General features: G+C 35.5%; 1 protein-coding gene across 3 annotated transcripts in view; it reads right to left on the bottom strand.

The window, feature by feature from the left end:
• RNF19A (ring finger protein 19A, RBR E3 ubiquitin protein ligase) overlaps positions 1-24788 on the bottom strand; it is a 78321-nt gene that overhangs the window by 5372 nt on the left and 48161 nt on the right. For all 3 annotated transcript variants that reach the window (XM_011966726.1, XM_011966727.1, XM_011966725.1), the window contains 5 exons: positions 12601-12809; positions 7527-7671; positions 6635-6797; positions 2502-2616; positions 1831-1992 (listed from right to left, as the gene is read on the bottom strand). In XM_011966726.1, the coding sequence (XP_011822116.1) occupies positions 1831-1992; positions 2502-2616; positions 6635-6797; positions 7527-7671; positions 12601-12809 (794 nt within the window). The remainder of the gene's footprint in view (positions 1-1830; positions 1993-2501; positions 2617-6634; positions 6798-7526; positions 7672-12600; positions 12810-24788) is intronic.

Below are 24788 nucleotides of genomic sequence, written 5' to 3'. Positions count from 1 at the left end.
AAAGAGAAATTAAATCAATCATTACGAACAACAACAAAATAACTTACAGAAACATGAGTTTTAGAAAGTCCTTTCAACAGAGGCATACAGAGACAGGAGACTGATGAGAAGTGCATGTACGTACATGTCTGTGAGCCATTTTATATGACAGAAGGTCTCTTTAATAAGGTAATACTTGTAGAGACAAATGAAGTAAAAAAGTGAGTCATGAAATTTTCTAGGGAAAGAGTATTCCAGGCAGAGAACTGCAAGTTTAAAAGCCTAGAAGTAGGAGCATGCTTGGCACCCTCAAAAATCAAGCAAGAATGGTATAAAATAGGAGGGTGACAAGAGATGAGCTCAGACACATAGTTGGGGCAGATCATGTGGGACCTTTTGGGCTATGATAAGGACTTGGGATTTTCTTCCCCAGTACAGTTAGAAGCCACTGGGGAAGTTCTGAGTGTAAGAAAGTAATAATCTGACAGGGTTTAGACATGTGACTACGGCTGCACTACGGAACAGTGAATAGAAGCTGACAAGTTGATACAGCAGTTAAGAGGCTATTACAATAGCCCAGGAAAGAGGATAGTAGCTTGGTCTAAGGGAAGGGTAGTGAAGAGAATAAGAAGTAGTTGGATTATGGCTAAATATTGAAGGAAGCAGCAGAATGTGCTGACAGATCAATCCGATGTAGGTAAGAAGGAAAAGAGGGAGGCATTGTAAGTGAAGGTTTTTGGTCCAAGCAACAGGAGGAATGGAGAAGCTACTTATTGAGTTAAGGAGGATGGAGGGAAGAAGAGATTTTAGAGCAAGGAATTTGGCTGTAGACAAGTTAAGCTTGAAATTCTTGTCAGACATTCAAGTGCAGATTAAAGAGGAAAGTTAGACATGCAAGTTTGAAGTTCAGAGGAGAGGTCAGTCTATATATTATTTAATAGATGAGATTATCTAGGGCAAAAGTGTAGATACATAAGAGAAGAATTCTGAGAACTGGGCTCCGGGTAACAAACATTTAGAGGTCAGAAGAGGAAAATGAGCCAGCAAAGATTAATGAGACGGAGTGGCCAGGAAATATGGTAAGAAGTGGTTTCCCAGAAGGAAAGTGAAGTATTTCAACAAGGGCAGAGTCTCTACCATGTCAGACATACTGCTATATTAAGATGAGGACCAAGAACTGACCACTGTATTAAGTTACATGGAGGCCACTGGTGACTCTGCTTTAGTGAATAGTAGAAACAAAATTCTGGAGTGGTAGGGACAAAAATCTGATTGAGGTCAGTTCAAGAGAAAATGAGAGGTAAGAAAGTAGGTATTATCTTTACACATCTGCCTAATTATTTCCCTATGACAAATTTCTAAAATAATAATTGCTAGAATACAGAACGTGCACTTTTTAAAAAAGGTTTATTGACATACTCCTACGGACAGTCTATGAAGGCTTTTTTATTCTTCTTAATCTTTGCTTGTTACTGTCCTAATTCACATTTCTTTGAATATTGAGTTGAAGATATTTTTGACTTATTAGTCATCCATATTTCTTTTATGAACTTTATTCCTCTTCATATCCCTTACTTAGTTATTTGTAATGTTTCAGGCAAAATTTAAGATGAAAAGTTTATGATATCTAAGACATTATATTCCAATTAGAAGTCAGGTACCCAGAATTACCCCCACCTCTTTCATCCATACTCCTCCTTGGCAGTTTATTCACTGATGTACTTCTGAATTAATGCTATTAGGCCTAGTAAAAGGAAGGCAATGGAAATTCTGACTTGCATGCTATCTCTGGCCTTCCCACTACTTACACTGTTAATAAGCACATTTTCTTCCTTTGCTTAAAGGACTTACCTACAGCTGTGTTAGTTCCACCAACATTTATATCATTTTCGTCATCAAATTCAATCCTGACTCCTTTTCCATTGCCTGCTGAGACTCCACAACCTCCACTTCGACAAAGAGAAATTGGAACAACGCCATAGACATAAGCTAACATAATAGGAACACCAATACCTAAAGAGAAATTAAATCAATCATTACAAACAACAACAAAATAACTTACAGAAACATGAGTTTTAGAAAGTCCTTTCAACAGAGGCATACAGAGACAAGTGCCAGGGTTCTGAAGAATTGGCTGGAACATTTGCCAAAAGTAGAGTTACCCAGTTGTTAAGCAAATTCAAGGTTCCCAGCTTTTCAGGTAATGCACATGAGGAGAAAAAGACAGAGATGTAAACTTTTCTCTTTTGAAGTGCCCGGCCTCTGAACTGTACTTGGGGTGGAGCTGGAGCGGAAGGGTATCAGCCACTAACAATTTACCAACTACTTTAAGGCTAGGCTCTTCAATCTCTAATACTTTTAACCAAGGAAAGACTTACTGTAGGCTCAATTTAAATTGTCCTCAAATTAAAAAAAAAAAAAGGTAAGTCTTATCTTCAAACACTTTGCTTTTAAAAAATCCTTCCATAAAACTTTAACTCCATAAAATTTTAGGTAATTAGTACTTTCCAGCATTTTCTTACCTACAGTCACTGCAGCTACTACTGGAGACACGATTACAGACAACGTTACACCACCTGCTATGGCCAGATTCCGTTTGTGCTTTGAAACATCCTTGCCTTCATAGCGATTGTGAATCTTGAATTAATAAAAATAGGGGTGGGGGATTAAAGAGAAAATACATTACAATTTAACTTAGTTGAAAAAGACCTATACTTGCTAAAGTGATTTTTCATAAAAGTTCGTAGCTGAGTATCTTAGTTCAAGGTAAACCTACTAGTGTCCTTAAACTATTAGTATATTCTCACAAATAATTTGCTCCTTTTTAATAAGTTGCTTAAGACAGTGATTTAATGGATTTTACTTTGTGCTTAATTTTAAAAGTCTTGAGTAAAAGTAGTCTCTATAATTTTAATCAAGAGTAGTGTAATTATGTATTGAGTAAAGAGGAAGAAATTAAGATTATTATTTTGAACACAGTTATGAGTTACATGGTTCACTAACAGGATAACTCTAGCATTCTAAAGATTCTCTAAATGGTAAAAATTGGCTTCTAGGGAAGGTTTCTTTTTAAAAAATTGACCTTAAAAAGCAGTTCTAATAAACAAGTATGAATAAACAGTATTATTTTTTCTCAGATCCTTTTTATGAAGACAAATATTGACAAATGACTCAAATTCCAGGGCTCTCATTTATAGCTCAAAGTAAACGGCAGAGAAAGAAAAAAGATGATAAATAATGGCTACCAGAGGACAGGATTGAATTCACTCAGCAATCTCTGTACAGGACAGGTGTTAATAAGTAGAATTTGGTATCATTATAGAAGCAGTGATTAAAAAGTGGCTTGTGAAATTACATGAACTTTGAGATCTTTATTTTCATGGTTTGCAAGGGCTAATAAAGTACATTTTCCCCCTCTGTTCCAAGACAAATTCAAAACAGCCTCAAAAGTATGTGGACTCTCTAAAATAAAATGACTTATAAACAATATTACAGGTGGGACTTATAAAATAATCTATTATTACATGGTATAATAATACCTTTGGCCTTTGGAAGGCTGTAAAGTATGATAAGTGTTGTGGAAAACAGTGGAAAAGTTGGGGTGGGAGGTGGGTGATGCATGTATGGGACAAGAAACCTTTCTATTTCCTAGTCAGAATCCCATTTCCCAGCATTGACTAGAGGTTCCTTGTCAATGAGCCTCCTCATTTCCCTACACAGTCCATGCAGGCAGAGATGGCAGACCTTCCCAAGGTACCTTTCATTATCCTTCAGCACTGCAGCTAATTCCTGCTCCTCCCCACTCCCATTCCTGGGAAACTTAGCACTGAAGAAGAGAAAAGGCACAACGGATGGAGCAGACTTGCAAAGGTAGGCTGCCAAAAGAAAGGAGTCTTCTAGAAAATTTTTCAGCCTCAAGCACCAATGTTTGACTACAGTGATCATATCATTCCACTATTTCTGTTTCAACTTAAATTTTCTGTTTACTATTTTTTGCCACATTCTCTACTTTTTATTGTTAAGTGAAGGCTCAGCTTTTGGGTACTTTATTGACTTAGTAGGTTTTCCTGGGCTGATTGGGATCCCAAAGCACCACAGAACATTATTTCAATGGAAAACTAATTCATTCATTTACAAACCTTTGGATACATGTTTAAAAAAAGAAGACCTGTAACTGTACCCTATGACCTAAACAATGAGGTAAATAATCTGTCCTCTATAAATTATTTGTAGGTACATGTGGTACAACAGTCTCTCTTTCCCTTCTATTTCTAAGTACCTGAATAAATACTTTTGCTTTCAGCAAAACCTTGATTTGAATAACTACATGAAAAATTATAATCAGCTACTATATTTTGAATTTTTTTATTTTCTCTCTCTTTTTTGGAAATAGGGTCTCTCTCTGTGTCGCTCAGACTAGACTGCAGTGGCACAATCACAGCTCACTGCAGCCTCAACCACACAGGCTCAATCAATCCTCCCACCCCAACTTACTTAATAACTGGGGCTACAGGCATGCACCACCACTCCCAGCTGATTATTTAATTTTTTGTAGAGACAAGGTGTCACACTGTGTTGCCCAGGCTGGTCTCAAACTCCTGAATTAACGCAATCCTCCCTCCTCAACCTCCCCAAGTGTTAGGATTACAGACGAGGGAGCCACCACACACAGCCCAACATTTTTTAAAGTTCAAGTTTACTCACTTAAAACCTTCAGAAATAAACATGTGGCTTATAAATATGTTTGTCATCAGTCCCAAAACTAATTTTTAAGAAATAGTATATGTTATTTTTCTGATTATAAAATGTAAGGTGAATATAAAAAATTCAGCTGTTTTACAGAAGAGGATCAACCTTATTCCCAGTGTGGTCCCAGAAGTTAGAAACAGAAACAAATGAAACAAAAGGAAACAGATCTGACTCAACATAAGAATTTTGTAACAATTAGTAGCCATTTTACAACAGAATGGGTTGCTTCATGAGTTGGTGGTTTCCCCATGACTGAAGTTCCCAAATAGCTAATGAAACTTAATCAGGGAACTCATATTAAGAATTCATGCCTCTGAGTTCAAATCTCAGCTCTGCTTCTTTCTGTGTAACTGAAGATATATTACATAAACTTCCCTAAACCTCAATATTTTAACACACAGAGACCAAAATATCGAGGTTGCTGCAGGGTTAAAATGAGTAAAAGTACATACAACACCTATCACACGGTATGAAAACCTTTAGAGCCTTTTCTTATTTTAGAGACAGGATCTTGCTCTATCGCCCAGGCTGGAGTGAAGTGGCATGATCACAGCTCATTGCAGCCTCCACTTTCCCAACTCAAGCAATCCTCCCACCTCAGCCTTCCAAGTAGCTGGGACTACAGGTGCATACTACCATGCCCAGATAATTTTTAAATTTTTCGGAGAGATTGAGGTCTCACTATGTTGTCCAGGCTGGTCTTGAACTCCCAGCCTCAAGTGATCCTTCTGCCTCAGCCTCCCAAAGTGCTATGATGACAGGAGTGAGCCACCATGCCTTGCTTGTTAGTTCCTTTTTTTTTTTTTTTTTTTTTGAGATGGAGTTTTGCTCTTGTTGCCTAGGCTGGAGTGCAATGGTGCAATCTCAGCTCACTGCAACCTCCACCTCCCGGGTTCAAGTGATACTCCTGCTTCAGCCTCCCGAGTCTGGGATTAGAGGCACCTGCCACTATGCCTGGCTAATCTTTTTTTGTATTTTTTGTAGAGATGGGGTTTCACCATGTTGGCCAGGCTGGTCTTGAACTCCTGACCTCAGGTGATCCACCAGCCTCAGCTTCCGAAAGTGCTAAGATTACAGGGGTGAGGCACAGCACCCGGCCTGTTAATTCCCTTTTTAAAAGTTGCTATCCCTTTGTTCTGCTTGGGTACAAGGTTGGGATTAGATAATTTCTTTTTATTTTTTAAAAAAAGTTTTAACTTTTTTGATCTTCTTGGATACCAAAGAAAATTTCTTTTTTTTTGCTTTTAGCTATCTCCTACTGAAAGTTTCTTCTCAATACAGAGATTCTATTAATTTAGGCAACAACAGACTTCTTAGGACCTCATAAATTATCCCATTAATCCTTAACAAAAGAACTATTTGCTTAGTTAATGAAATATAATTCATCAATTAGAGGCCAGTGGTAGTCACTGGTGTTTGGACTTTCACTAGATTCTAATAATTTGCAAAATAGTGTATTTATTAATAGCAGTAATCCAAAAAACAAGCTTTGAACTGCAGCAGAAATAATTCAAGAACTGGCTAATTATTCTTTCCCTGAGGGCATGTGTTATTTAGCTATTAACTTTCATTAAAAAGATCTGATAGACCTGACCTTACAAGGATATACCTATAGAAAAATCTCAGGTGTGTATCCTTCAATATTTTATACTCCAAGTTTTACAATATAAACACACTAAAATTTTCAGCTTCGCAACATTTTAAAGCAAGTCTGCTTTATACATATTTATATATGCTTGCCAAACACTAAACATTCATGAAAAAAGAGTAACTGTTTTACACTGAGGAAACTAAAGATACCCTTTGTCTAAAAAAAAAAAAAAAAACCCCAAAATCATCAATACTACAAGAATACACCTAAAGATTTAGAATAAGATAATGGACTAACAAGAAGTATGCATTTTACCTTGCGGCCCACATACACAGGAATGCCAATAATCATTGCAGGAATAGCAATGCCAGCTATTAAAGCGATTCCGATAGGAGCACCAACCAGTGTTCCCAGCTGCCACAATATTTTCTTCTTTCGGCTCCAGGGTTTCTTCCCCCAAAAAGTACATCCTGATGGACTAATCGAAAAAATTATAATGTAAATAACTGCTGCAAAACACCACAACAACAAATTAGTGCAATATATTAAAGCAATGACTATTTTTAAAAACTTCTCATAGTTAGGAGTTTTTTTCCCCTTTAAATTCTGAGTTCATTAAACTAAGGTAAGAACCACTATAAATTATATTAACAAGATATTGATGTATCTTATTTTGTTATATTTTATTATTTATTATATTATAATTTTCATATAATTTAGATATTACATAATTTATATTATACTTTATATATTTTATTAAAAAGATACTGATAACTGAGATTCAGATTAAAAATTTATCCCTAGTCCTCCATTACCCTCAAACCCTTAAGTCAGTTTTTTAATAGTAAATTAATGCAAAACATACATATTTTTAGGCATCAATTATCTGATTATATCATAAACTAAATGATAAAATTTATGTATGGGAAAATTAAATTAAAGTATTTATAGTCTAGCATAATCACACAGGGTATTACATACTTATCAGCATTCTAGTTTAACAAAAACAAAAAAAGGAAATATCCATTTCCTATTTTGACTAGTTATTAATTCCAAAAGACTAGCATAATAACTTGGTTTCTTTTAAATTTATTTAACTAGAATAAAACCAATCCCTTTAAGTATCTTATAAAACTCAAACTTAAGTTATTTTGTCTTACAATATAAAATTATATTTACATATAAATAGTTCCTCCTATAAGCTTACCTTAGATAATGTAAATCTGAGATTTCCTTCATACACAACCAACAAAACTCACAACCACAAACAGCACATGTCATGTGATTGCAGCTCCCATCATTCATCTTTATTATATAAGCAGCACATCGTGGACATGGCTTTATATCATCAGCTATTGGGAACATAGAGAAATCTATTAAGCATATAAAACTGGTCTAAAAATAACTTCTGGCAGTTTACCAATTGTAGCACTGCCAAAAAATCTTAAGATGTAGATAGTTTGTGAACTCATAGCCTCAGCCTGCTGTTTTTAGCATATAAAGCATTTTTTCTTCCCTTCTAAGAGAACATATTTTACATTAAAATATCAAGTTATAAACATTTTTTAAACACAGTAGTGAAACAATGAGAACAAAGATTAACAAAAGAATAAAAAGAGAAAGGAGAATCAAGGACAGCTCTAGCAAATTGTGAATTATATAAAGTTTGTCTTTGTCCTGGTCCCATAGAAGTCTTCTGAGTGGTAGTTTCTGGTTCTAGAACTTTTCTAACCATCTTCCCTTAATTCAAATGTACACGTTCTGTATACTATTCCTTTAGTGAATGAACACTAACAGGAGGTGACAATTTGATATTAATCTGAGGTGCTATATCCAAAGCACTATGAATTTATTTATTCTAATCACATCAATTATAAGCACTATAAAAATAGCAAAACAGGTATCTTTAGAAAAGCAGCCTTTTCCCAGTATTTTACTTCACACGAAAGAGAGATGGACCTTGCAAAGAATCAGTACCCAAAATACAAGGAAGGAAGGAAGAGATTAAGGAAGAGTCATATGGCTATAAACGTTATAAACCATGGAAAACAGTTTCAGAATAAAAGCAATCATTGTTAGTTATGCTCATGACTTTTAAATTAGTTGTGTTTATCCTTTTTATTCATTTATTCACCCATTTACTCAACTGTTGTTGGTATATGCTCCTTGTATAATAATATGGTTACAACGCACAATAGTGTCAAGTTAAAATCAAGTATAACATAACTTTAGGAAAATTATAACTATTTTGCATGTTGGCATCTGTTTAAATAGTAACTTGTAATTACTATTAGCCAGCTATATTTTTCAACTACTCACAGTCTAGTAAAGATATTTATAGTGCTAATCACTGAATCTAAGTATTTGCTCCAATGTCTTACATTATAAGCATTAAGCTATATTCCATTCTTTCTACAAGTTTTATGGTCAAACTTTACCTGTGCTTTATCAGTTAATTCAGGTTTCCATAGTGCTTCTTCTAGGACCAAACATGCTTTTTTTTAAACTTAAGATCTGGTCAATGCTCACAATTAGTATTTATTTTAATGATTCAAGCAATTTTGAGCAAACTGATACCCTAAGCAGCCAGACCAGGACAATTGATAATTACTAGAATATACAAATTAGAAATATTCATGTCATGACTTAAATGATTAAAAGAACATAAAGTCTGCATTTAACAATTTTAAACATTGGGGTATGACTAAAAAAAGCTGGCTTTTATGCCTGATACAGCACATAGTACACCAAATTAAAGAAATGCTAATCCTATCCGCTTAAGCAGCATGTTAATCGATAAACTTTCTCATACCCAAGTATGCTCAAGTAGTAGGTATCTCAATAAGACGGGGGAGTAAAAAGACTCAAGCTTTGGTACTGATGCATGCAATCTTTGGAACAAACTAAGGTAACATCCCCATTTATTCCTACGGTTCTAAAAACATAAAAAAGCCTTTTAATATGCTAAAATTACACGTTAGAGAATTAATACCACAAGCAATGTATTTTTGATAGGTCTCTATATACTTATACCCACATCTTTCACTCTCTATACTTATTTACCTATGAAAGGCTGTTTAGTTTGCTTTGTCTTTCCTCAAAGCAACAAATTAGGAAAAATTTACTGTGCACATTATAGGATGACATATTTCTCTCCAAATACTCTCATAATGCAAAAATCCGAAATGAAATTGTTTAGGGTCAGTTGATCCCCCATTCCCCAAGAATCAATTAAGCCACAGTTCCCTCATATGAAAAAGCTTCCCATTTCTATTTACAGTGTTTGGCTAAGCTTTTGTCTTCTTTATCTGTTTGTTTACTGTTAAAATATGGGCCACTGTCATATTAAGAAAAAACAACAGGTTACAAATCACCATGTCCTCAAATGTTAACAGAGATTATCTCTTAGGGTGGTAGTGGTAAGGGGACACAGGCAGGAGTGGGGAGCCAATTAAATAGTTTATTTTTATAAAACGGGAAAACTACAGTAACAAAAATGAAACATATGTGGTTCATTTAAAATTTAACTCCAAGTGCATAAACCCAGTAGCTATAAGAAAGAGCCTCAAGTGGATGCACTACTGTCACAATTTAAAGACAAATGTAAACATTATACTATAAATATTGCATTATTTTATAAACACAAATATTAATGTACCTTATGTAACTAAGCACACATTTATCTTCTGTAACCAATTAGGGAAAAAAAATCTAATTATTATACTAATTAATAATAAAAGTAAAACTAGTTTTTCAGCATATCATGATACAGAAAACAAACAATACCAAAATATCTAGAATAAGAGTAATAAAACCATTTAGATGGTAGCTTCCTTTTTAACTTTCTACAAGTCTGTGATAAGCCAAGTTCACTACACTTTTTTTATTTTTTTTTAAATAGGGTCTTGTTCTGTCGCTCAGGCTAGTGTGCAGTGGCACAATCTCAGCTCACTGCAACCTCCACCTTCTGGGGTCAAGCAATCCTCCACTTCAACCTCCCAAGTAGCTGGGACTACAGGCGCACACCACCACACATGGCTAATTTTTGTATTTTTAGTAGAGACGGGATTTCACCATGTTGCCTAGGCTGCTGAAGTCTGAGAACTTCTGAGCTCAAGCAATCTGCCCACTTCAGCCTCCCAAAGTGCTGGGATTATAAGCACGAGCCACGGCGCCCGGCCCTCACTGCACTTTTAATTCTTCCTCTTGTTTTTGGAAACAGGGTCTCACTCTGTCACCCAGGCTGCAGTGCAGTGGCACAATCACATTTCATTGCAGCCTTGACTTCCTAGGCTCAAACGATCCTCCCACCTCAGCCTTCTGGCTTGCTGGGACCAGAGGTGCCCATCACTATGCCTGGCTAATTTTTTAAATTTTTTGTAGAGAAGGAGTCCTGCCACGTTGCCTAGGCTGGTCTTGAACTCCTGGGCTCAAGCGATCCTCCTGCCTTGGCCTCCCAAAGTGTTGGGATTACAGGTGTGAGCCATTGTGCCAAGATTTTTAAACAAACATGGAACAAATTCCAAATAAAGTTTTTTTTAAAACAATCACCTTGAGACTATTTATTCCAACAATGTTATTGTTTGGCTCAAAGCATTTGGTAAGGTTTTCTTTCATAATTACCTTCAAATCTCCTTTATATAAAAGAAAAATCACTCATGATCATATAGTCACATCTCACTCTGCATCTATCTGAAACCAATAATCCAACCTGGTATGATACTCTAGCTGTTAGACTTAGCTCTAAAGGAACTTCTAGTCATTCTCAGAAATCAAACTGATATTAAACTGACGTAACCTAAAGGTTATGCCAATGAGGCATTCCAGGGAAGCACTGCTGAAATAAACACAAAAACTCCCATGGTGGCTACGTTGAGGAAGACCAATATTCATTTGGATAACTAAATCATGATCTTTATTTTAAAAAATAATAAAAGCCATTTCTGTCATTTTTAAATTTAATAATAGCCCAGACATACTTAAATCTCTAGAAAGTGACTGTGGTTTCTCTAAGGTCCCCTACCTCATATAGCAAAAACACTTACTATGAGCCAGGAAATATTTCAACCATATGGATATAAGCATTACTAGTATCTTTATTTTTTATTATTATTATTATTTTTTGAGACGGAGTCTCACTCTGTCATCCAGGCTGGAGGGCAGTGGCACAATCTCGGCTCACTGCAACCTCTGCCTCCTGGGCTCAAATGATTCTCCTGCCTCAGCCTCCCGAGTAGCTGGGGATTACAGGCACCCGCCACCACACCCGGCTAATTTTTGTATTTTTTTAGTGGAGACAGGGTTTCACCAAGTTGCCCAGGCTGGTCTTGAACTCCTGATCTCAAGTGATTTGCCTGCCTCAGACTCCCAGAGTGCTGGGATTACAGGCATGAGCCACCATGACTGGCCAGTATCTTTATTTTAAAGATGAGACAAGTAACTTGCTCAGGATTGCACAAGGAATAAGCAGAGAATGTGGGATTTGAATTCAGGCAGTCTGATTCCAGAGTCATTCTCTCTTGCTCTATATGACTGTGTATTCTGTGACCAATAAATACACACCCCCTACTTGGAGGAGAGGAATATCAGTTCCAAGTGAACTACCCAGTGGCTACTGCGGACTCTTTAGGGAACAGTTTAGGTACATTCAGGTCCTCTCTGAATTGCTTCTGGACCCATACCTACAAATTAATACTAATACTACTGAGTTCCAGAAATCTTTAGGAAAAAGAAACAAATCAGCAAGCAAGTATAAAAATACACTTACGTAACAAAAGTATTAAATGTCGAATATTCTGTGTTAAAGCTTCATAAGACTTTTTTTCTAGTAGCATAAAGTACATGATTATCTCAATACACTGCTGGCAGGAATATAAATTATTTTTAGTAGAGATGGGGTTTCACCACATTGACCAGGCCGTTCTCAAACTCCTGGCCTTAAGTGGTTGGCCCGCCTCAGCCTCCCAAAGTGCTGGGATTACAGGCGTGACTACCACACCTGGACAGATACCTTTATAATCAACAGTTTCAGACCATCTCTGGCTACCAGTTACATAAATTATCATGACACTTCCTTTTTTCCTTCTTTCTTGAACAATAAAATCTTTCTAATTTCAGAACCACTTTCTTCCACAGGAAAGAATGAGTGCTTCTGGGATAGAAATGCACTTAAAAACACTTTTGGCAAGTGAAAGGAAAACAGGAATACTTAACTTTAAAAAGTTAAAATAACTAGTGTTTTGTGTCAAATATTTCATTAGAAAAAAATTAGACATAAATACCTGCTGCTCCAGACTCTTGACTATAACTAATGGATGAAGAACGTATAGTTCTCAAACGTAAGCTCTGGGCTCTCTCTTGTCGAGCAGCATCACAGGTCTGGTTGGGGTGCCAAATCTGTTTACAGTGGTAGCAAAACTCTGTTCCACAGCCCTCTCGCCCACAAGTTAATTTTGGACAGCTGGCACATCCAAATGCTATCACAGCATATCTTGAAAGAACAAGAAAAATGATTTAAAATGTGACATAAAACAAGAGATACTCATTTCAATAAGTATCCAACTAAAGATTATTCCTGAAAAACATTTTCTATTTATACATTAGCAAACAGTTATAAGCACAATCTCACCAATATAAAAATGGGGGAAAATGAAGTTTACGAATGAAGATATATAAATGGCATAAAATATTTTAAAAGTTCAATTTTTAACTTTCAGGGGTTTTTTTTTAGATTCAGGGGGTACATGTGCACGTTTGTTACATGGTCTATTGCATGACGCTGAGGTCTGGGCTTCTAATGATTCTGCTGCCCAAATAGTGAACACAGTATCTGACAGGTAGTTTTCCAACTCTTGCCCCTCTCCCTCAAATTTTGACTTTTAAGTAGGACACCAAACTGCATTTAGCCTAATCCCAATTTTATAAAAAAAATTAAATTAATACAGTATTGTATGCACACAAAAAAAGACTACAAGGAAAAACACCAAAAATCTTAATAATGGTTTTCTTGGTATTGGGTTTTAATTTTCTTGTTTATATGTTTACACATTTCTGATTTTCTACAATTACTTGTTAAAGTGGAAAAAGTTAAAAGAAAAAAAGAATGCCTGTTTAAAAATGTAATGACTAAAGGTAAGTTTTAACTGTCAGGTAATGGCATACTGTGCCAATTTATAAATTTTGTGATAATCTTGTAGGTATGCAGAAGTCACACATTTTTCTTTGTAAGATGCATGGCAAAAGTGGTCTTTGGTGCCAATCTCCTGCCAAAAAAAAAAAAAAAACTGGTTTCTTTTTTTTTGCTTCAGTTTAAAGACTGAGAACGGTAGATTCATGACTAGCATGAACACCTTTATCTGACTTAATATTTTTGACACTTTAAAAACTTATGACTTAAATTCTGGGCATTCTTTGGCATTTATCCCAAACAAATGAATATTTGTGCTCACACAAAAACGTGTAATGTTCACAGCAGCCTTATTCATAATAACCAAAACTGGAATGAGCCCAGATGACCCTCAAAAGGTAAATGGTTAAATAAGCTATAGTGCATACACACTACCATCAATAAAGTACTTACACAAGTAACACCTTAGGTGAATCTTCAGAGACTTACACCGAGTGAAAAACGTCAATCTCAAAATGTTACATACTGTATGATTCCATTTATATAATATTTTTGAAATTCAAGCAGATTAGTGGTTGCCAAGGATTAGGAATGGGGATTGGGTCAGGGAAAGAGTGGGGGGAAGTACATGTGATTATAAGAGAGCAACACAGGCCAGGCACGGTGGCTCACACCTGTAATCCCAGCACTTTGTGGGGCCAAGGTGGGCAGATCACTTGAGGTCAGGAGTTCAAGACCAGCCTGGCCAACATGGCAAAACCCCATCTCTACAAAAAAATATTTAAAAAACTAGCCAGGCGTGGTGGCACACACCTGTAATCCCAGCTACCTGGGTGGCTGAGGCAGAACTGCTTGAACTTGGGAGGCAGATAGAGGTTGCAGTGAGCCAAGATTGTGCCACTGTACTGGAAAAAAAAAAGAAAAAGAAAAAAAGGGAGTAAAATGAGGGATCTTTGTTGTGATGGAACTGTTCAGTATCTTGACTGTGGTGGTGGATACACAAACTTAAACGTGATAAAATACATGTAACTAAAAACACTGCACAGAAATAACTAGAAGTAAATCAGGAAATTTGAGTGAGATTGGTAGATTGTATCTATGCCAATATCCTGGTTCTGATATTGTTCTATAACTTGTGCAAAATGGCACCACTGAGACATACAGTGAGAAGGGTACATAGGATCTCTGAATTATTTCTTACAACTGTATGTGAATCTACCATTACCTCTATAAAACTTTCATTTAAAAAATTTCTAGAAGTTTCTACTTCCCTTTGAAAGCAGCAACAATCAAGTTTTATCAATGCATGTCTTTTATAAATACTAAATATTTCCTTTTGCCTGGAAATTTAGGGGAGTTTTCAGAGCTGGCAATAAAATTTAAGTAATAACTGTAACTGAGATTGCAATTAAGTTTCAAGATACTCTATAAAATTGTGCAGGATTTTAAGAGTCAAGGAGTTCCCTCCATTTTTGGACTTGTTGGTCCCTTAGTACCATACTCTTTATTTATTTATTTATTTTTGAGACAGTCTTGCTTTGTTGTCCAGGCTAGAGTGCACTGGTGTGATCTCGGCTCACTGCAATCTCCACCTCCCAAGTTCAAGCTATTCTCCTGCCTCAGCCTCCTGAGTAGCTGGGACTACAGGCACCCACCACCACGCCCGGTTAATTTTTTGCATTTTCAGTAGAGACAGGATTTCACCATGTTAGCCAGGATGGTCTCGATTTCCTGACCTCATGATCTGCCCGCCTCGGCCTCCCAAGTACCATGTACTCTTTAAACACATCTTAAATTCCATCTTATTTCTGAAAGACCAATTATCTAATTACCATTCTCTATCACACACATGTTCAAACAGGATTGAATTAAAGGCAATGTATAATCAGCAATGGGTCATTTAACAAAGCTTCATTTCCCTGAGCTTTAAAATTCCCAAGACAGCTTATTCATTGCAGTCCCAGATAAAGAAAAAAGACCTCATTTTTTAAAATCAAAGTTATAATCTAAAGGATCTATACACTAAAGTGTAGTCTTTGTTTTAAAACAATAATGTCAGTGAAAAGGAAATGGCATTCTCTTCCAAACTTTTTCTCTACCTACCTTTTATTGAAGGAAGGAAGAAGGAAAGAGGAGGGGCAGAATGGAGAAATCTGTGTATGCAGGAGACAATGCCAAAACTATTTTCTGAAGTTGGTTACAATTTACAAAGGCAGCAAAGAGGTTTTAGCATGGCCAGTTCAAATTCTACTTCCACCACTTATTATTTGTGTAATTTTAAGTAAATTACATAATCTCCCTACAACTAAGTTTTCTCATACATAAAACAGGCATTCACTTTAGTTTGGCTTAGCCTCAGTATTCAGCCAAAATAATCTTCAGCTTTGGCCTTGGCCTTTAGAATGCCAAATAAGCAAATGGCTGCTTTGATGACATTTCTCATAGCCCTGCACTTGTGCTTGACTACTGACCACGTGATCATACAAGTGACAGTCATTTCTACATAAATAATATAAATTATGTTATTAGGATTGAATATTAATATCTGAATACTCATCTTAAAATAAATATTGGTTGGCACTTTAGACATAACTTAACAATAGAAATACTTTATATGGTGAAATTTTACTGGATAACTTAAATGTCCAGTATGTTGCAAGAGTAAAATGCTATAATCTTTGTGATGACTGTAAAAGCCAAATTTAGTTACATGCTTAACTTTCAAATAATTAAATAGGAAAACAATTTACAGCTAACATGAACACTAAGAGTGCTTTGCCTATATAAATTTAGGAAGAACATATCATTTCTGAGCAAATAATATTTATAAAAATATACAAGGCAGATTAATAGAAATTCGGTTACATATAATTCCAACCTTTGTAGAAGGCTGCTCAATATACTAGTATTCACAGCACTACACAAACTTTTAAGAACTGACCTAATTTTTAATGATTTAAGTAAAAAAAAATGAATTAAGTTTAAAAAAAAAGTCCTTCTTCTTAACAAGAAGAATTAAAAGCAGAACAATCAATATTGCCCTTTAAAAATTTCATGACAAGTTCCAAAATCTGGTACAATTTCCATAAAAACATGAAGGGGTTTGGCGAGAAAACTGTGAAACTAAAGCATATTTTCTTCTCAATTTTTTCCTTTTATTTCTAACTCTGTTCAGATCTTCTCGATAATTAAACTTCAAAACAGCTTCATAAATTGCTTTCAGATGATAATTCCTTACAGTTCTGAGTCTAGAGACTTAAGCTCATTGAAACTGGCTGCTTATAGAGAACAAGATTTTTGAGATTTATCCAAACTTCATACCAAATACAGTGTTCCTCCTATAAAATATATTACTATAAAACTTTCTCTTGAATTATATGAATAGTGTTGATGTTAAAGTGAACATCTATTTAGAATTTTTTAAATAGACAGTATAAAATATATATATATATACACACACACACACGGTATATTTATCAGGAGCAAACTAATAGCTGGTAGTGTAGGGGAAATTACCAATCCTGCATTATCATGTCAAACATTTAATATTTGATTGCCAGTTTTTTTTTTTTCTTTTTTTTTTTAAGACAAGAGTCTCACTCTGCCACCCAGGCTGGAGCACAGTGGCGCAATCTTGGCTTGCTGCAACCTCCACCTCTCAGGTTCAAGTGATTCTCATGCCTCAGCCTCCCAAGTAACTGGGATTACAAGCGTGAGCCACCAGATCTGGCCAATTTTTGTATTTTTATTTCATTTTTTATTTACTTTGAGATGGAGTCTCGCTGTTGCCCAGGCTGGAGTGCAGTGGCACAATCTCGGCTCACTGCAACGTCTGCCTCCCAGGTTCAAGCTCCCAAGTAGCTGGGATTACAGGCACGCATCACCACGCTTAGCTAATTTTTTTTGTATCTTTAGTAGACACGGGGTTTTGACGTTGGCTAGGCTGATCTCGAACTCGTGACCTCAAGTGATCCGTCCACCTCGGCCTCCCAAGGTGCTGGAATTACAAGTGTGAGCCACCGCACCCAGCCTCAATTTTCTGTATTTTTAGTAGGGATGGGGTTTTGCCATGTTGGCCAGCTGGTCTCCAACTCCCTGGCCTCATCTGCCGGCCTTGGCCTCCCAAAGTGCTGAGATTACAGGTGTGAACCACCACTCCTGGCTTCCTTTCTCATTTCATTTTTGAATTTTTCGTAACTCCAATCTCTTAAGATAGCTATCTTAAAGCACTTTATCTCTATACTCTCTATGATTACTTATAATCGTAATTCCTCCACTTTGATAATGAAGCTGAAGTTAAAAGAAATAAAGTGAATTGGCCAGTCACTGAGGGGCAGGGCTGGATTTGAACAAACATCCATTCAGTGCCCTGCCCTTGATTGCTAGTTTTTAAAAATTAAATAAAAATTTCCATTTATTCTTGTATCCCAGAAGTTCATCATACTATGATGGAGATATCTGACTTTGACCACCTGACATTTGGTCAAAATATATCCCCAAAACTAGGAAATAATAAATAAGAGTTGTGAGATTAAAATAAGATTATACATATGTAGTGTTTGTGTGTCTGTGAAGAGAGATGGGGAGAGAAGAGAGGAAGACAGGAGAGGCAGGGTTACAGGGGTACAGCGAAAAGGAGAGTTTAGTTCACGGCACATTATGTGTACTCAAATGTTAAAGTACCAACATTTTATGCTACGTCTCAGTATTTTTTAAATGGAAAAGCTAAGATGTCCTTCCCCTAGAACTAAACATTCAAGTCTACTGAATTTACACAAATTCCAAAGAAAAACAGGATTACTTTAATAATACTGACCAAATGTTTTCATAAATGTATAATCTGATGACAAAAGTTAGAGCAGTTTGTCTAGTAGTTTTTTCTTACACTAACACTCACTGAGTGCTTCCTATGGAGGTGTTTCACATTCATATGTATTCAACCCTAACCATAACAGTATTAGGCAAGTTCTGTAATATATCAAGAAATTAAATGTACCTAGCATTCACACATTTTGAAAACAGCTTGTCAGGCCTCTCGAAGATGACTTTCCTTTTGTGGGAGTTAAATTTATTTTCCATTGAAAAATAACTCTCAAATTATAATGGAAGCAAATGGTAAAACTAAATTAAATACAAAACCCTTGCTTTACAGAAAATTCCATGAATCTCTCTGCTCTGCTATAATGTGTTATTTGGAAAAAGAACAGGCTCAATAGAAGGTCTCAGAAATAACTGAACCCCTCTGGCTCAAACAGCACCCAAACCTTAGTTTGGTGGTTAGTTCCATTTCTTTCTATGGTCCATTATTTAATTCAAGCCTTACTTTCCTTCTCTATCCTTCAGCTGAAGGTCTCTAGCTACTGTACTTGAAATGCTTAACCTAGGAGTGGATGGACAGGAAGAAAGTGGGGAACACAGGGAAGGGGCTGAAACAGCAGTTTCTCCAGAAGTATCTTCTGTTCACCGCACTGTTAACAGGTGATCCACACTAAGAACTCAGTGGTCAAGTTAGGAAAATGCCAAGTAAAATTAAAGAAGTTTTTGTTTTCTATTATAGGATTTGCTAAAAGAATTTTTAACATACCAATGTTCAGTACATAGTACGCAGTATTTTCTTAATTTATTTAAATTAAGTCATTTATAATATCTCCTGGGAGAATTTCATAGTACTAATGTTTTACAAATTATACTATTGATAACATCAAGCAAGTAGGGATACCAGCTAGGGTGATATATTCTACCTGGAGCAAATTCCTTGTAAGGAACAAGAAAGAAGAAAAAAAAATACCTAACACGAAATGTAATCCTAAGAAAGACATGACAGTCTCAATAAATATTTTGATTAAAAAATGACACTGTCTCTCATGTCACTTCTGTCAATTAAAAGAGAATGAAGTATCTGTAAGTCCAAAATAATTTTTTAAAGCATAAAGCTTTTAACATATCTTTAAATAACTTTCTTTTATCTTTAAAGTAAGAACAGAAAGAAAATATAATCAGAAATAACAAAATTATTTGATCCAATTAAGGGGAACAGTCAAGTTTTATATCAGAATCAAGAGGCTCATGATTCTACTTTAACGTTTTGATTATTCCAGTGAAAAAGGAATAACTTAAGATACTTGAGAGAAGGTCTAGACAAAGTGAGGCTCATCTCCTGGTTCCCTTTTCTAGGATTTGCATCCTGCAGACAGGATGCGTTCTGTTCTGTTTCCCACTACATGCTGCAGGAGAGGCCTTCAGTTGTTCTCAGGCCTACATGCCTAAGACTAATTGGGGAAGTCTGTCCAACTTAGGGATGAAGTGTTAGCAAGCCATTTTGGCTGCATATCCAAAGCCACATTCTTTAGTCAACTAACTAGAGAAAGCTGACATGTCTCCTGGGTCATATGTTAACATGGTCTTGAATGAGGGTGGAGGGGAAGCATGTTATTTTTATTGACTCATAAAAACACCACCAAAGATCTTAGTATCAATTAACAATGTTTGGAACAGGAGTAATATACAGGTTGAGCATCCCTAGTCAAAAAATTCAAAATCTGAAATGCTTAAAGTTTATTACATTGTCAGAAGACACAGGAAATGTGATTTTTAAACTTCAAAGAACTACCCACATAGTATACTGAATTATTTAGTGTTAAAATATACCTGGATTAATTTTATGGTTAGGAAGAATAAATTAAAAATAGCACTCTCAGTTCAAGCTATTAACTCTTAGAATATGCTTATGTATGTGTGTTCTAACACATAAAATTTATCACTAGTCATGAATTACAGCTTCCCCTGAAATGTAGTTTATTCATTATGGCTCTTTATACCCCAAATCTGTTTTCTAAGTCCCATGTACTTATTTTCTCTGGATAAAATCTAAGTAGGATCTGTGGTCTCTGCAAAATTTGTAAAAGGCCAGTCTACAAAAGCATTTCCAGCATGTCAAAAGATGGTCAAGGTATAGCTAAAACACATCTTTGTTGGATGAGAATGAGAGTTACACAGACATTAATTAAAATTCTAAAAATACATGTTATTTAGTCCCCAAGCCTATGGCCCTATTCTTTTTAATCTATTAAGAACAATATTCTCCACCAGAGTAAGTTATCATTGAAAGCCATTTAAATGTCATAGCAAACCAGCTTGAAGCTTACAAAGCCAATTATAGTTGATTACATTACCCAAAAGTATATGAGTTATGCTAGTGGCATACAGTCAGGCTGGTTCATTGAACAATTTTTTTATTGAGCATGAGGTTAGCCTGTGGTTCCAAAAGCAAAAACGAACTTTTCTGGAGGATCCTTGGGAGGCTCACAGACAATAAATCACTAATTACGTCCCAGTATAATAAATGTTCTTGTATATTCAAAGCTCCCCAGCAAAGTCAGAAGCACTCACATGGGATGACAGGGATAATGTGTGCTGGTAGCAGGGTGGCCTCAGCCAACTGAAAACAGGTGATAGAAACCAAAACAACGACTTTTTGCTATCTGCCTAGACAATGTACAAACTAGGACTCCAAGGCAGAAGGTAATCAGGTATTTTTATTCAAGGCAACTTCCATGCTTCTCCTCCTTGCACACTGGGATCCCTCCCCCAATTTTTCTCCTTAACTATGGCTGTATTTTTCTCTGAACCTGTGAGGACTGGCATGTTCTAGAAGCTGTCTAGTGAGACTCACTCTGGTTAAATCACAGCACTCAAATTTGGCCCTCTGGGCCCCTCCTCAAGTGGGATTTTTAGAAATACCGTCCTTTAAAAAAGTGTGATCAGTCCTAGCCCTCAAGAGTGGAAAGAATATTAGGTCAGAAACCCCAAGAGATCTTAAATGGAAATCAGGTCAGGTAGAACTCTTTTCTACTCTGTGGTAAGTACAGTATTTCTCAAGGTGTGTTAAACTGTATGTTTAAGTAAAATTAATGTCAGATACAGAAAATGGCCATGTTTATAAATAACAAATGCAAAAGAAAAAATTCATAATTTCACATCTAGCATTTCTGGAAAAGAACATTTCAAGTGTGTTATATAATAAAAGGGGCTAAATACTACATATATGCCTACGGTCCTGGCACCGTGGCTAAACATTTTTATAAAAACCAAATATTCAGAAATTTACCAATATTCCCTATGCCAGATTTAAATAAAAAATGGGGTTTTAATTTAAAAAAAAAGGGAGGTCCTCTGTGTGTTTCAAAGGCTTCAGTAAGCTCCAATAGGTCAGAGATTTTTGTCTTGTGTTCATTAATAAATCTCCAATACCTGGCACATAGGTGCATTAAATATTTGAATGATTATCTGATTTTTTAAAAAAGCAAAACTTTGGAAATAGAGATGAAGAATAGTAAGTAAGAGCAATGACAAGTTTACTGTGTACTAGGAATTTTGCTAGTAATAGCATTAAAGATCTCACTTAATCCTTATAACATGATAGAATAGGGACTCAAAATCAGGTATTTACAGCTCATAATAAGTAAAGCTAACTTTTAATGAGGGTTTGTATAGTATCCTACGTTTTCAAAGTATACACACAAATTTTATATTATTGGGTGACATTTTCTTCAAAACACAACCATAAAACCTACATCATCAAGTATGTGAAATATGACCATAACAACTTACAGAGCAGTAAAAGCCAAGTATAAAAGAGAATACACAAAAGTAATCTGTGACGTTTTTTCCTCTGTCCTTTGTGGGTAAGACTACTGACAACCAATAACACCAAAAATTAATATATAGCCAAATTAATCAAGGACAATTATTTGTTAAACTTACATAACAATCATGTGGTAGTTTTCATAGTAACAGAGTCTAGTAAAGCAAATGTTTCTATTATTTTATGATATTTTATACTTGAGTTAACATTTGAATTATCATCTCTAAAATATTAATACTGAGCCATTTTACTTTTTAACAACGAAGTCTCAATGAGAAGAAAATGTGCCAAAATATCCCAAAGTATGAGTTTCTGAAAAAAATCTTTATTAATATATATAAAAGGGTTTATAAAGAATAGTAAAAGAAATACTCCTGTATGTACCACACAAGTTAAGAACATTATCAGTAGGATGATCATTAACTCACAATCTAAATTGGAACACTTTGAGAAAGAAATGTAGTGCTATCAAAAATTATGCCAGTATACTAAGCATGAACTAGAAATCAGAACCTTTATTATCAGCGGCTTTAGAAGTAACCTGGTTACCCCCTGAAGTTCACATCCCCTCTTCCTACTCTCAAGAGGTAACCAATAAACTAAATATATTTACTCTACTGTTAATGAACATTTTTTTGTTTGTTTTGTTATTGTGGAACATCCTTATACAAATCTCCTAATATACAAGTAAAGATTTTCTCTACAGTACTGATCTAGGAGTTGAAATTCTCAGTTATATAATAAATATGTGTTCAATTTTAATACACAATGTGGCAGTAGGTTAGCTAATCATTCACCTATATTTTCTTTTGATTTTTTCCGTTTATTTATATAACTTACACCTCTGTAATCTGTTTTGATTTTAACATATGTGGTGACAATCTAATGTTTTCCCCCTCAAATAACTAATTCTGTATGTTGAATAATCAATCCTTTTTCCAGTTGGTTCGGCATGCTTCCCCTAAAATCAAGTTCTTATACAAATTATAATTTGCTTTAGCCCTACCTACTATGTTCAATTAGGTTGCTAATGTTAACTATATATTATGATGACATTACCAATCAACCCAGGACAAGATAATATACAGCAATTAAGTGACCAGAAGGTTTGTGCCCCTGGATTTATTGTCTTAATAACTCCTGGCCAAAGGCTGTGACAACTTAAGTCTCCTTTTCCTTTGTTTTATCATTGTCAGATTTTTTTTTTTTTTTAAGACAGGGCTTTATTCTGTTGCCCAGGCTGGAGTGTAGTGGCGCAATCACGGCTCACTGCAGCCTTGACCTCCTGGGTTCAAGTTATCTTCCCACCCTGGCCTCCCAAAGTGCTGGGATTACAGGCATGAGCCACCACGTGCAGTCGCAGATTTTTTTTAAGCTATTAAAAATTTAGAGGAATGTATTAAGCACCTCTTGTACCCTGGGGTTCTATGAAGGATAGACAGAAAAACCACACTCTTTCCGTAGATGAAACATAACAGACATATTCCTCAGCATTTGAACTCTTGCTATGGGAGTATTTGTTATAACGACTCACAAAAAGTTTTTTTAAAACTAAAATTTGCTATCCTACTTGAAATCTACTCTAATTTCAAGAGTATAACTTGCACTTGTGCACCAGTGGAAACGCACACTTGCACCTGTGAAAACGTTATGCAGGGGTCGGTCCACAGGATCAAGAGCGATTCAATCATATCTAAGCTGTTTTTCCGTCAGAATACTGTCTTCTGCTCAAGTTATTTAAAGCTACTGTTCATTATTTCTATTTTCTTCCCATCTTTTTCTTGAAAATTTAGCCCTGCATACATCCCAGAGTTTGCTTCTGCCATTACACCTGGAAACACAGCTAACCTTGGCCCAGTTTAGATAGCATCCATAACATATTTTGTTGTTTATCTGTATTACAGTATAAGCTCCCCGCAGTATAGGACAGCATAATTCAAATCTGATAATGAATAATATCTGAACCCTACATACAACTAATTAATTCATAAAATATTAATAAGGTAATTTTAAAATGTTGTATACTACACAGAAATCCTTGGTGGATGATAAAGTGCTAGTGATACCTGGGAAAACTGGGATTTGCACAGACAGGAAACACTACTTTTCTCATTTAAAATTATGGAATGTAGGTTAGATGCGATCTGAAAATTCACTACTCAAGAAACTTTTAAATCGTGGATTTGATTCAGGTAACGAGTCTTGAAATTGTAATTTGATAAATGAAACTCACATTCCAGTCTTGCCTCTGAGATTATACCCAGATAATCTCGGAAGTTCTGGGTTTCCCCAAACGTTACTTATAATCTCTGGTTTACTAACAGTGTGCTACATATCACATTAATTGTTTGTGGCTTTTACTATTCTTGAATAGTATATGACTACTGTTTCCCTAATTCTGACCACTGTACACAATAAATGCTCTATAAACAGGAGCTGCTCACCAACATAATAATCAAATATATATGAAAAATTATTTTATTTTAAATGTTGAGAATACGGTATGTGTTAATTCAAAAACTTGAGGCAAATCAAATATTACATAACCCCTAGAACTTGAGACTAGCAGATGTTTATGTATATCAACATGAACACATCATACTGTGGCACATGCTAAGGTAGGTACCTTTCAAAAGGGCCATTTATCTCTCATGAGAAACATGTCAACAAAGAGAAAAAAATAAAGAAGAGGGTCATTT

The sequence above is a fragment of the Mandrillus leucophaeus genome, unplaced genomic scaffold (assembly GCF_000951045.1).
Source record: "Mandrillus leucophaeus isolate KB7577 unplaced genomic scaffold, Mleu.le_1.0 Scaffold770, whole genome shotgun sequence".
Classification (NCBI taxonomy): domain Eukaryota; kingdom Metazoa; phylum Chordata; class Mammalia; order Primates; family Cercopithecidae; genus Mandrillus; species Mandrillus leucophaeus.
Note: the sequence above shows the minus strand (reverse complement) of the source record. Positions and strands in the feature narration are given on the sequence as shown.